Source organism: Hermetia illucens, chromosome 2 (genome assembly GCF_905115235.1).
Source record: "Hermetia illucens chromosome 2, iHerIll2.2.curated.20191125, whole genome shotgun sequence".
Classification (NCBI taxonomy): Eukaryota; Metazoa; Arthropoda; class Insecta; order Diptera; family Stratiomyidae; genus Hermetia; species Hermetia illucens.
In genome coordinates, this window is record NC_051850.1 from 147,945,088 (window position 1) to 147,958,399 (window position 13,312).

Genomic DNA, 13,312 nt, shown 5'->3' on the forward strand with positions numbered 1-13,312 from the left:
CGATCTGACTTACTTCAGTTAGCGAAAGGGCTGGTCTGGCGGGTAGGTGAACACTATACCCACAGTGACCTGGGGCGTCTTTCTCGACATCAGAAACGGAGGAGGTGACGGTGTAGTGAGCAACAGTAGATGAAACCAAGAAATTGCGAGCACCAATATTGAGAGCACCGTTGATGCCATTGTAACCGTCGTGGACCTGGCTCGGGGGGCATCGGCCGCTGGTAAGTGCTGCGCTGCGCCTAATATTGGAGGGCCATCTAGTCGGCCGGTGCTTATCGCAGGGGTGGTGAAATCAATCCTGCTAGACGCGGCTCATGTCTGGGCATGCGAACTGGATAACACAGTGAACCAAAGAAGAGTAAGTTCGAAATACCGGCCAATCGCGCTGAGGGTGTGCAGTGCATATAGAACAGTATCAGATGTGGCAGTGCTTGTCATCGCGGGAATGATTCCCTTGGATCTTCTGGTGAATGAGGCACACTGTCTTTACCGGAGAAGGAGGGTGAATCCGGCGGGAGTGACAGCGGGCTTCCTAAAAACCACTAGGAAGGAGCTGTATGGGAGATGGCAGCAACGGTGGGATAATTCCGAAAAGGGCCCCTGGACCCATACACTGATCCCGTATATTAAGAGATGGGTCGAGCGCAAGCATGGAAAATTAAATTACCACCTAAAGCAGCTCCTTACGGGACACGATGGATACGAAAAGTACTTGCATCGCTTCGGATTGGATGAGTCTCCAGACTGTCCCGAATGCGCCGCTACACCCGAGGACCCGGAGCATGTTATGTTCCACTGTCCGAGATTCGCGAATGAAAGAAGGAGGTCAAAAGATGCCCTCAACGCAGTTATTGGACCCCATAATAAAGCGGAACAGTAACTGCGACACAGGAGAAGCTGAAGGAACTGGAACGAGCCCGGAAAACGCGACGGATGCGTGACTTAGTTGTGCTGATGTAAACCAGAACCCTCATCCCGAAGTAATACTTTACGGTGGTCTGGCGAGGATTTGGGCGGAGAAGTGGGGGTGGTTTTAGTGGGTGAGAATCCCACACACTGCTGCAACCTGGCGTAGCAGCGTCTTTTTAAGATTTCTACCTCCATCTATAAAAAAAACTAGCACATACATATACATACATAAGCTTACAGACAAACAGATGGGCGAACAGACGGACAGGCAGAAAGACACTGTGCTGAACCATTTGGAGAACCGCATCTACTTTGACTAAAGTAAAAAAAAAGGAAGACTGCAATAGAGATAGCGGCCAGATGCGCTGATTATAAAAACAACAAGCGAGCTTACATATGCGGAAATCTTGCCGAAAGTTAAGGCCTCCTGGACTTAGTTGAACATATCAACAAGATAAGAGGTACGCAGAAAGGCGATTTACTTCTTAAGCTTAGGCCTGGGCAGAGTAAGTCTTACCATCTCCATAAGAAGATCGAATCATCACTGAGCAAAGCAGCGGAGGTAAAGGTGAGTCAAGACTCAATGCTGATTGAGTGCAAGGACCTAGATGAGATCTGTGAGGTCTTAAAGATGCATATGATGGTACTTAGACGGCCACAATAGCTTTGCCATTCGCAGCGAAAAAAGATATTGCTGTTGGTAAAATTCGCGTTGGCTGAATCAGCTGTTGGCTGCAAGAGTAGATAACGCCGAAGAAGTGTTTCAAATGCCTGAAATTTGGACACAGTTCGGGAAACTGTCCAAGCAAGCACGATACATATAATATGTGCCGATGATGTGGCGAGGAAGGGCATATTTCCAAAGTATGCGAATCCTACCTATCCTACTATGCAGAGAAATACAGGAGAGTAACATCGACCCTATCACAGGCAGTTACCGATGTCCGGCGTTCAAGAAGGCGATTTCAGCTTTCCATAAATGAAAGTCCTACAACTGAATTTAAACCACAGCCCAGGACCTGCTGTTCCAAAGCGCACTTAAAAATAAAATTGGCTTTGACATCATATGTGTATATAACAAAGATCTCCACAGTGGTGTTTTCATATCAGATAGATGCGGAAAAGCGGCAATCTGGACCTGTGGAAGCCGAGCAATTGGAGAGACGACGAATAGCCCAGAAGACGGATTAACACGGGCTAAGCTGCGCCAAGCCTCACGCTTGATGAATTCGTATCAATGGTGGAAGGATTAGCTTCTGAAGCAAATCGCCTCAACCCAACAATAATTGCTGGCGACTTTAACACTTAGGCCGAAGATTGGAGTAGTCGGGAAACAAATGCAAAAGACCGCATATTGCACAAAGTATTTTCACGTCTGAATATCGTTCTGACAAATACTGGCGACGTCAATAGTTTTTGGAGACGAGATATGGGTTCGGTTGCGTTTGTTAGCGACACATTATCTAAGGATCTCCAATGGCAGGTGAGCGAGGAATATAAGCACAGCGCCCATTAGGCTACCTTCAAGCAGCCATCTCTAGAAGTAAAACTGAACACTTCAAGAGGTTATGCAACTAAACAGACTCTAACTCATGGGGAGGTGGATACAAGGCAGCCATGGCATCAATTAAAGGTAAACGCCCGCCACCGAACACCAACCCCGCTTTGCTGCGGGATTTCATTAATTCTCCCCTTCCAACAGTTTCCAATGAATCAAACCAGCCCACTGTCCATGTAGATTCCGATGACTCTCCCGAGGTAGCCACTGAAGTCTTGGCTGTCACAAAGAAACTTGTAGAAAATCAAGCCCCAGGCTTAGACGGAATTCAAAATAAAGTTCTGGTAATGCCCGTTAAAACAGTTCCAAGGTGCTTCGCTGGAATATTTACGACGTGCCTCAAAGAAGAGTTTTTCCTGGTAAAAAAAAATAGCTGAGGAAGTAGTAGATGCCAATAAATCTTGCGCGGTAGTTACTCTCGCTGCTGCAAAATGGAGCAAAATAATTACGGGTTTAGCAAAACTGAGGACTGCCAAACACCTAGTGCGCATAGTCAAAAAAATCCTCCAGGAGAGGCTATTATGTTGCAATTCGGACGATAGACCTAAGACATATAGAACAAACTGTGGGGTTCCACAAGGATCAGTCTTTGGTCCTCTCCTGTGGATAATAATGTATGATGGAATTTCGAAATTGCAATTGCCCGCAGACGACATCGGAGTGGCTATCGTGGCACAAGATATTGAGGAGATCGAGGTACTCACAAACAAGGCAATTTTTGAAATAAGGTCTTGGCTAGAAGACGCTGGTCTGACGCTCGCAGAGCATAAGTAACTTTGATCACTAAACGAATGAAGCAAACGTCGATAAAGGACAGAATTGGCGAACACATCATACATTCTTGCTTTATGCTTTATATCTAGGAGTCATGGTTGATCAAAGACTAAAATTCAGGCCTCACCTTGAGAATTTGGCAACAAAGCCTTCCGGGGCTGCTACACTGATGCCAAGCACGTTACCAAATGTAGGTGGCCCTAGGCAAAGCCGTCTACTACTTTTCTCGAGAGTTTTAAGCCCCGCCTTGCTTTACGCAGCTCCAGTCTGGGTATCGGCATTAAAGGTATAAGCAAATAGAAGAAAAATTGCAGCCTCATATCGAGTGAGTACGCTTACCATACAGTATAAGACGAAGCAGCATGTACGATAGCAGCCAAAACCAAACGAAGACACGGTGAAGTTAGTTACCACCTGACTCAATGCCTTGCATGATACCGTGTATACCTTAATCGCTTCGGGCGTAACGACTCCCCATATTGCCCAACATGTGAGATGATTCTAGCGGATGCGGACCAGGTTGTTTTTAAGTGCCCGAGGTTTACCGTAAGCAGAGCGGAGGCGGAAATTGACGCCCGGGCGAGAATATCGTCAACGAAATGTTAGCCTCTGAAAAACTTGGAGGGCGGTGGAAAAATTCGTGAAGGCGATCCACAATCACCAGAAGGAGGACCTTCGAAGGAAAGTGGTAAATAACGAAACAAGCCGCAGTTTGTAACTGATCCTGCCCCGCAACGTAATACCGAAATGGCAGTCCTGCGGAGTAAGCGGAGGAGAACAAGGTGGTTTTAGTATGGCAGGAGCCAGTGCTAGGTTTTGAACCCTTCCACCTTCAAACGCCAAAAACAAAACCGTCACTGAATCAATTTTAATAAGGTTTTGTTGTTTGTGCATCTGAGAAAAAGGGGTGGTTGCTCGCAAAGCGAAATGAACACTTATTAAATATATTTTCATTGTGTTCACTACAAGGAGACTAAATACAAGAGATTCGCCTCCCATCGCAATGGTTGAAATTGTATGGTAGAAAATCATTGAGCATGTTCGACCGCCTTCGGTACGTCTGCGAGAAAAATTGCACGCATATGGCCAGGATTTAATGCCGTGCATGTGATGCGGTGCATTGGCGTGTGGTGTGGCATAGGTGTTTAGGGCCACGGGCCTATTTGCTACCTCTTCCTTACCCCACGAATACGTAATGTCATTCCGTGACCCCAAAGCATTTGCTCTTCCTGTATGTAGTCTTCGTGGTTCACTATTATATTTTTTGAACATCATTTAAGTGACATGACATGACATTTTTGAGGCATACCGTAAGTAGGTCACTTTTCTATAATACGAAAAGTAGGAAAGGGGAGAAAGTTTCAATTAAAAATGGGCATTACAACTCGAGATTTTAGTGCAATTTTATAAATTCAATGATGATAAGGTGAAAGTAATCCAGTCTCATTATTATACTAAAACTTTCTGTAAATTAAAAGTTATCTGATTTTCAAAAACAATATTCACTCACTAATAATGATAATACAGTTGACCAATTTTGCTAGCTATCTCTCCAATTTGCCATCGTTTCAATCCATATTTTGAATCGAGTACTAATCGATGTTGTTGTTGAAATTTCCATAATTTCGTATAAACATCGAATGTTCGACCAAAATATGCTTGCCACTGTCGGTGACCATATTGTGGTAGGTCCCTAGAATTACAAAATATACCACTTAAATTAAAAGTAGATTATGAAAAGCAATAGCAAGTAAAGTGCTCTAAAGTTACCTTAATCCATTGAATAGTTGCTTAGATTTTTCCAACAAGTGGCAAAATTCTAAAACAATTTTCCTATCCTGTTCTTCCGTTGACTCCATTTTCACCATACCGTCAATTGTTTATATTATTAATCCTGCAGAGAGAATGTCGATAGTAAACTGTTAATGCCATGATTGATTTCAGGCATGTCAACTATAACAGACTCCTAGCGATTATCTATTATCTGAAAATCAACACATGCAACGAATTTACACTCAAATAATCTGGTTTTTAAGTCAACTACCACTTTTTGCATCATGGAGCTCCCTCAAACCATTTTCAACGCCAATATTTAATCTGATAACAGTCAGTCAACCAGGTACTAACGCATGTAATTCAAATAGATCCACATCAAGTTTTCACTCAGAACTCATATCAAACACATGCATACATACATATGACCCGCAGTGAACAATGGCTGAAGCAAAACCACCACACTTTCCTCTCGTACACCCACATTTTATTGAATTAATTAGTAATACTACTCATATGGTAAACGCGCAAACAATTCCTCAGATTCGAAATAAACATGTTTACTTCATGTTGTGGATGTTGCTAAAACATTTCGATTACTTGCGTCCCTGCTCAACACACTCTCGCTAGTTATATTTAGAAGCACCACCAAAGCTTACGCTGTACGCGGGCTAATGCTGTAAGACTGTCCGGCAACTTCTTCACATTAGCAATTTTCACTTGGATCCATTTGGATTATCTTCTACGGAAGCTCACCTCTGACTCATAAAAAAATTTTCAATTTGCACTTTGCTGTGCATTTGCGATTAGCCCGCGAATTACGTCACTCACTCACTCATGCCTAATCCGCCTTCTGCGAAATGAATCAACTCCCGCCTGAACCATAATTAAACTATCTAGGGATGAAACTGCCACAACTGTTCATATTTTATTAGAATTCCATGCCTAATTTTTAAAGCTCCAACTGAATTGACGTAGCCATTAAAGCTACGTCTTCGATGGAAATGGCGACATGAATTTTGCTTTATAACGTATGAGTTTAGAATTAGAACTAACAATATCAGCTAAACCCATTAAAAATATCTCTTCAAATTGTTGACTTCAGGCTAGATTAGGATTACGAATTCGATTTCAGAGTAAATTAGAATTAGGGACGGTTTTGTTTATCATTCTGTCTTTACTTATTTTGTGCCATCTCATTTAGTAAACTTCCTCCAAATTATTTTATTATCTTCTCCTGCACTTGCAGAATAAACTTAAGATGTCAATGTTCCAGGTAATTTATTTCGCCGCCTTATCAATTAAATTCACTTTCTCTATTAACCTATCTGAGAAAAATCGTGAAATCCAGATTGTACCCGAAGATGTGTCTTTGGAAGTAATACCTCGAATTTTCCTGGCCGTTTGCAAAAACAAATTTCAAAGTCAATGAATCACAAAAGGCTCACGACTATCCTTCAGGATGCGCTAGTAATAAAGGGAATGGATGTCCTAGGTCTACATATTCGGAATATATATCGTGCATGCCTAGCACACGCTTATATTCCAATTAAATGGTGTGATGTGAAGGTGTTGTTTATTCCTAAACCAGGAAAATCCACCTACACCGGCACAAAAAGCGTCCCCGGCCCTGGCCTTGGGTACCCTGCTGTGGCTGGAGGACAAAAAGTCTTCGCGCAAGCATTTGCGGATGACCTAGCCGTAATAATTACCGGCAAGTTTGCGGACACAGTATGTGTTAAACACCGCATCCACGCCAACGTTTCGATTCCCAGGCTGTGAAGGAAGCATTCCTGACATCACTTTTCCGTCGGAATCTCTGGCATCATCGGTGGACGGGTGGCGAGTCCTAGAAGACTTCTCGGCAAGTGATCACTAGTACATCGCGTTCGAGGTGGTTGACGCTACTTGCCGGTGAGCACCAACGCGACGCTCCCCCTGCCTGTGGAATGTCGCGAAGGTGACCATCGGCAAGTTCGTCGAAGCTCTTGGAGCACGCAAGGCCACGCTGGAGGGCACTCCAGGGGGTGGTAGTGTCGCAGCTGACACCGTCGTAAATTCAGTGATGAATCTGATAACGACGACGTGTGAGGCTTCCATGCCCCGGAATGGCCCCAGGCACGACAACCCTTCTATATACTGGTGAATGACAGAAATTGCCGACCTACGGAGGAAGTGTCATTAACTTATCAAGAGTAGACTCCCTGAAGCGATCCGCGCTGCCGGGGACTTATCCGCAAGGCAGTTTGGGTTCAGAACAGGGAAATTTACAGTGGATGCTGTTATGGAGGTCGTAGATGCGGTTCATCAAGCCGTGGCACACAGCCGCCGATCTCGACGGATAGTGCTCCTCATAACGCTTGATGTCAGAAATGCCTTCAATTCCGTAAGATGGACAGATATGCTAGGCACACTAGAAAACTCATTTCACTTGCCAAGCTATCTCTTGCGGATATTGAGAGATTATCTAAAAGACCGCTCCCTGCTCTATGAGACGCTAGAGGGCCAAAGGACGATGGAAATCACGTCGGGAGTAGCACAGGGATCCATCCTAGGGGCGGACCTCTGGAACGCTTCCTACGATAGTCTGCTGACACTCGATATGCCCGAAGAGTCACGCCTGGTCGGTTATACAGACGACGTTGCGGCACTTGTTGCCGGACGAGTCCTTACCGAGTGGCAAAATGAGCCAAGGGCCAAATTAGACCCGTGGTTGAACAGAACGCACGGTGAGATTGATTACTTCCTCACCCAACTTCTAAGTGGGCATGGAGGTTTTCAGTCTTACCTGCACAGGATCGGGAAAGCGCGACATCCTGATTGTGTTTTCTACAATGGAGCGGCGGCCGACGCTGAACACACTTTTTCTCTTGCGACAGGTGGGACGGCTTTCGTCAGCAGCTTTATGCAGGCACAGGGGAGGTCTTTCCAGACAACATTGTCAGAGAAATGCTGAAAAGCGCTGGCAGCTGGAATCGTATTGCGCATTATGTTCGGGCTCTTCTTACTGCGAAGAAAATTGAACTCGACCGGCGGAGGGATCGGACGGGGCTCCCTTCTTCCCCTCCCCTCCCGTTGGTGAAAGGAATTCCCCGACTTGAAGGCTCCCAAAGCCGGGAGAGTGGAAGGGCTAGCCCGAAGTAATGTGTCAAACGGTTCCAGGCTAGTTCTCTGATGACAGGGAGGTGATTAGTTGGTAGTCCGACAGCGTACTATTGCGGGAGTCCAACACTCTGTGCGTAAATTCATTCACCTACCCTACTCCCAAAAAAAGGGAGAAGTTATAGTGTAGTGTATCCACTACCAAGAGCTCCTGGAGGACAAAAAATTTTCGCGCAAGCTTTTTCGGAAGATCTAACCATAATAATTGTCGGCAAGTTTGCGGACACAGTATGTAACCACTTAAATGCAACTCTGCATGAAATCCACAGTTAGTGCATCAGCAATGGACTCACGATGAACGCTAGGAAGACTGGACAAGTTATATTCACTAGGAACGTCAGGTGGGGCAACTATACGCTACCCACCTTAGCAGTGGCGGAAATCCAGCTGGCACAAACAGTCAAGTGTTTAAGAATACATTTCGACTCCAAGTTAACGTGGATGCACCATATCCAGGAACAATATCAGTAATCCTGCAGATTGCTCTGGTGCTGTAGGAATGCGATAGATGAAACCTGGGAATTCTCACTAAAACGGATACACATAATAAAATCCATTTTTATGTATGCATGCATCGTCTGGTGACCGAAATGGAAAGCAGCCAACGACGCATATAGACTTGTTACCATTGGAGCGTGGAAAGGCAACCAATCATACTTCAAATTCAAACATCCGGCAGCTCTGATGCCGGCCGATCATATGGTTTCCAGATTCGTCTTTGAGAAGACATACACTGTCCTAATCACCAAAAAAGGAAAATGGTCAATAAATGGTCATGAGTCTTTTCAGATTGCAGACTTGATAATTATCACCGACAGGTCGCTTATGAAGGGCGGATCGGGCGCAAGGGTGTTCTCGGGGAACCCGATTATGGAACTGGCCTGACCCCTCGGAAAAATTACGACCATATTCCAGGCGGAGATATATAAGTCTGCGCCAAAAATGGAGGGGCCGCAACATTCGGATCTGAGTCAGGCGGCATTATTAGCCTTAAACAGCAACAGCAACGACATTGCAAGGCAGTTGATGTAGAGTTGCCATCAGGTGTTGTTGAAACTTGGCCGACTGAACGAAACATTCCTGATGTGGGTACCGTCGGTAATGAGGAGGCTGACAGATTGACTCGCCGAGGGTCTGCATCCACAATGGTGGGGCCAAAACCAGCATTTGGAATCCGGTAATCCACGGTCAAGTCTACTCAGAAGGGTGAAATTGCAAGGATTCACGCGGTCGAATAGAGAAATTTGAACTCTTACCGGCAGGCGAAATTTCTTGTGAAAAAAACCTAGGGTCGCCACAATGGCATTTTTGTCGTCCATTAAGAAGTGGGATATGAAAACCCTAGTAGGGCTTTTAACGAGACACTGCTCCTTAAACTACCACCTATGGAAAAGATTGAGGTAGTTGTTTCGGCTATGTGCAGCCAATGTGAGAAGGAGAAGGAGGAGACGGCCTGCACTTTTTATGCAGCTGCCCGGCCTCCTCAGATCTTAGACGAAGGCGCCTTGGTAAGGTTTTCTTCAATGTAGAATCTGCACTTTCTTTGCCTCTGGAGAATGTTCCCAGATTGGCAAAAGCCTCCGAACGTCGTAGGAGGGAAGCCATTGAATAGGCGATTTACGGGGATAATACAATGAACCTAACAATGGCCTGAGTGCTCAGAGCTGCGGCTCCCCCTAGCCTGTGCGTCGACCAACTTCTTTGTTTGAAATGGAATCAGGTCAGCCTACATCGATGATACCATTTTATACAAGGCAAGAAATTAAACGCTTTTAATGCGTCAAGCAACATCCGTGCACTGTTCCAGAATGATCCGTAGAATGTTAATGTGGTCAATGTAGGAGGATCCGGAGCAAAAACCAACCTGCTGCCGATCAAGTTTTCCGGATATTCTGTAATGCATTCCAGGGTTATTTTAGCTATTATCTTTGCGACGGAAGCGCGCAGACACCCCTCCAATTGTCACACTTAAAACGGGTGCCCTTTTTTTAACCTTAAGGATCATCCACTTCTTCTACTCTCTGGGGATGTTCACGGATTCTCAGGATTTCAGTGTGAGTAGGAGACCGTCAAATCCAGCGGCTTTACACCTTCTTCTGCTGCTTCTGTTTCGAGGAACCGTCCGTATCCGCATGATACAGTGATTAACCATTTCATCCACAGAGAAAGAACCCCACCAGATGTGATACGGTTAAGAATCGTGGTAAAGTGTTCTTCCCATCCCTTCAACTGCTCGTCATCGTGGATGACATGTCGACCCAAGTTTTAGCAAAAAGAAAAGCAACGGCGTCCAAAAAATTCGATGTCGTACTCTAGACCCTAAAACCCCAGAATAATTATTAGCCAATCAACGAGCGAATCTTGGAATTAGGAAAACGAGTGACTTAAATCAGTGGCCAAATTCAACTGGAATCCTCTTTGAAGTTGAATATCTTACTACTAGCCAAAGTTGTATGTGCTCTCAACTTCCGACGTAGGAAACTAAACTCGATCGTCGTCCTAAGAACATCAGAACTAACGAGACAATTGAGGATACAGTGAGAAATCAAAGGTTGCTGGGTGATTCTCTTCTTTAGAAGAAGTTCACGGTGCAAACGTAATCGCGATGGAAATGCCCAATGTGTAATTATGTGAATGTTACGCTATAATGCCGGGAAAAGGTTGAATAGCAGCAACCAAACTAATGGCGAAATTAGCAAATCTCGAGGTTTTGTTTCCGAGCAAGGAGGCTCTACCAAAGAGAAACTGAAACATAAGGTACCGAGCTCCAAAGAAACCTGAACAAATTCATTCATTCATACAAGAAGCAAACGAGAAAGCTGCAGGAAAGTGTACTTTGATAGGAAAAATTCACCTAAGGACGCGCTTTTGATGAAAGTACAAGCGCATTGGAAATAGCCAGGGTCGGCATTAGATCGAACCTTGAACAAAACTTCCAGGTTGGTGGCTGAGACTAGATCAAAGAGGTTTATAAGCATATTCGAATTGTGCATGCAGAAAAGTGTATTTTTCGCCCAGAAGTTGGCACTGCCAAAGAAAAACCATCCGAGTTGCTTGGAGTTTATGAGCCCAAAGGGAACAAATTTATTGATTTTGCAGCAGAAGCGAGACAGTGTACGTCATCGCGGAAGTGATGCCCGCAGATCTGGTAGTGAATGATACGGACTAATTTCATGAAAGGAGGAATACAAATAGCTATGTGGCTGCACGAGAAGAGTACTACCAACTCTAAAAGGATTACTCAGGTTAAGCGCAACATCTTTTTAAGACTTCGATTTCCAACCTTAGAAAAATTCCTTGAAAGTGAGGACTATTTCATGGTTTTTTTCGGAATCGAAATATATTTCCACTCTAAAAGAGGGACTGCCCCCTTCGTCTATTTTTATATCAGTTTTATAAAGATAGAAATGAGTTGGACTACTTTGTTTACTGTCAACGATAACAAAAAAAAAATAAATTATTATATTTAATTATTATCACATCAACCCATGACATAGGATGAATCTATACATGACCCAATGGCGGTTATTGAAAAGAGCAGGATCATGTATCTTGTATATACGTCCCCTATGATTGCCCTTCTTACCCGTACGAAGAATTATTTGACAGTTTGTCGGAACTCCTTACTGTCGGATTTCCTTCCCTCCATTTCTTCCTTTGCGGAGATTTTAACCTCCCATGCTCCACTGGCCTAATCATCCTATCCTTCCAATTCCTTCCAACAATCTCTCTCATTCTTCCCTTCTACTTTCTTCCTTTATGAACACTTGCTCTGCCCTGAATTTAAATACCACCAAAAACTGTTTGGACTGCACTCTAGATATCTTCCTTTCTAGCCTCCCCGAGTGCCACCTCTCTTTATTTCCTTGCACACCCCCTTATGTCAAAACTGACGCTCATCACCACTCACTTGAATTTGAAGCTAAGCTACCCCAGTCAAACTTCAAAACGGCGCGTAAATCTACTAAGTTCAACTTCGGCAAAGCCAACTTTGACAGTCCCAGCTCAGCTTTAACGTTTATCAACTGGGTTCACATATCATGCAACTCAACGTGTGATCAAGCCCTTAGCACCTTTTAAAATATCCTGCCCGATCTATTCTCCTATTATGTCCCGTCTTCCCCTGCTTGCCTGCGTTCGTATCCAACTTGATTCACGACGGAGATCCTTAATAACATTCGCCTGAAACATACACTGCGGAAGAAGTTTCGGACTTCTAAGAATGACGCCGACCTTGCTGACTGTGCGGCTATACGCTCCAGTGTGAAGATGATGATTAAAAAAGTGCATAAAAGATACTTGTTGAGCATCCTCGCCCGCGGTAACTTGGAACCTTTTTGGTCCCACACGCGCTACTCCCGTAATCCTATTTATAATGATCTCTCCAAAGCCTTTGATATCGTTGGCCATAATATTCTCCTCTTCTACTACTACTTCCTTCTACTCAACTTCCTTCCCTCAATTATCTCTGGCTTTTCTCTCATCTCTCACACCCTCGCTTTTTTCTCATCGCTCATACGGTTCCTGCAGAGTTTCTCGTCATGGCTCGGTTCTTCTCTCCTTCCTTTTATATTCCCCAAGGCTTTATACTTGGCTTCATACTCTTCCTGTTTTTTATCAATGACCTCGTCTCTACTTCCACCTGCCCATGTTTGCTTTGCGCAGACGCCCTTAAATTGTTTGCCTCTGTTTCGTTTCCACTGGACTGTGCTCTCTTGCAGTCCAGCCTTGATACCCTGATCCGTTGGTGTTCGGTTAACAAACTGAATGCTAGCAAATGCCACAGGAGGTGCTATTCGCTTAAACCGTTCCCCAATATCCTTTTCCTATTCTCTTAGCGGACAACCCCTTTCACTACTGACCTTCTTCCAAGACCTGGATGGCAAACTTCGTTTCAGTTACCACTTCGTTAACATCATCAATAGAGCTTAAAAAATGTCTGGTTTCATCCTATGTTCCTCCTCCAAATTTACTCCAATTCGGACGTCCTAAACACTCTTCAACTCGCTTGTCAGAAACATCTTTGAATATTTCTGTGTGGTCTGGTCCTGGTGACGGTCGCGCTCTTGAAGTTGTACAATGTGAATTCACCCGGACCCTCTTTTACAAAAAGAACCTTCCACGGGTTGACTATCC

At 44.5% G+C, this 13,312-nt stretch overlaps 1 protein-coding gene across 13 annotated transcripts in view; it reads right to left on the reverse strand.

Annotated features, from left to right (window-relative positions):
- LOC119648147 (protein SCAI) overlaps nt 1–13,312 on the reverse strand; it is a 68,540-nt gene that overhangs the window by 26,700 nt on the left and 28,528 nt on the right. For 4 of the 13 annotated variants that reach the window (XM_038049704.1, XM_038049715.1, XM_038049714.1 and 1 more), the window contains exons 2-3: nt 5,012–5,135; nt 4,752–4,955 (exon numbers count right to left, since the gene is read on the reverse strand). In XM_038049704.1, the coding sequence (XP_037905632.1) occupies nt 4,752–4,955; nt 5,012–5,109 (302 nt within the window). In that variant the 5' untranslated portion in view covers nt 5,110–5,135. Of the gene's footprint in view, nt 1–4,751; nt 4,956–5,011; nt 5,226–5,285; nt 5,356–5,436; nt 5,985–13,312 lie in introns of those variants that run through there. The other 9 variants (XM_038049717.1, XM_038049716.1, XM_038049706.1 and 6 more) reach the window with 8 other exon arrangements.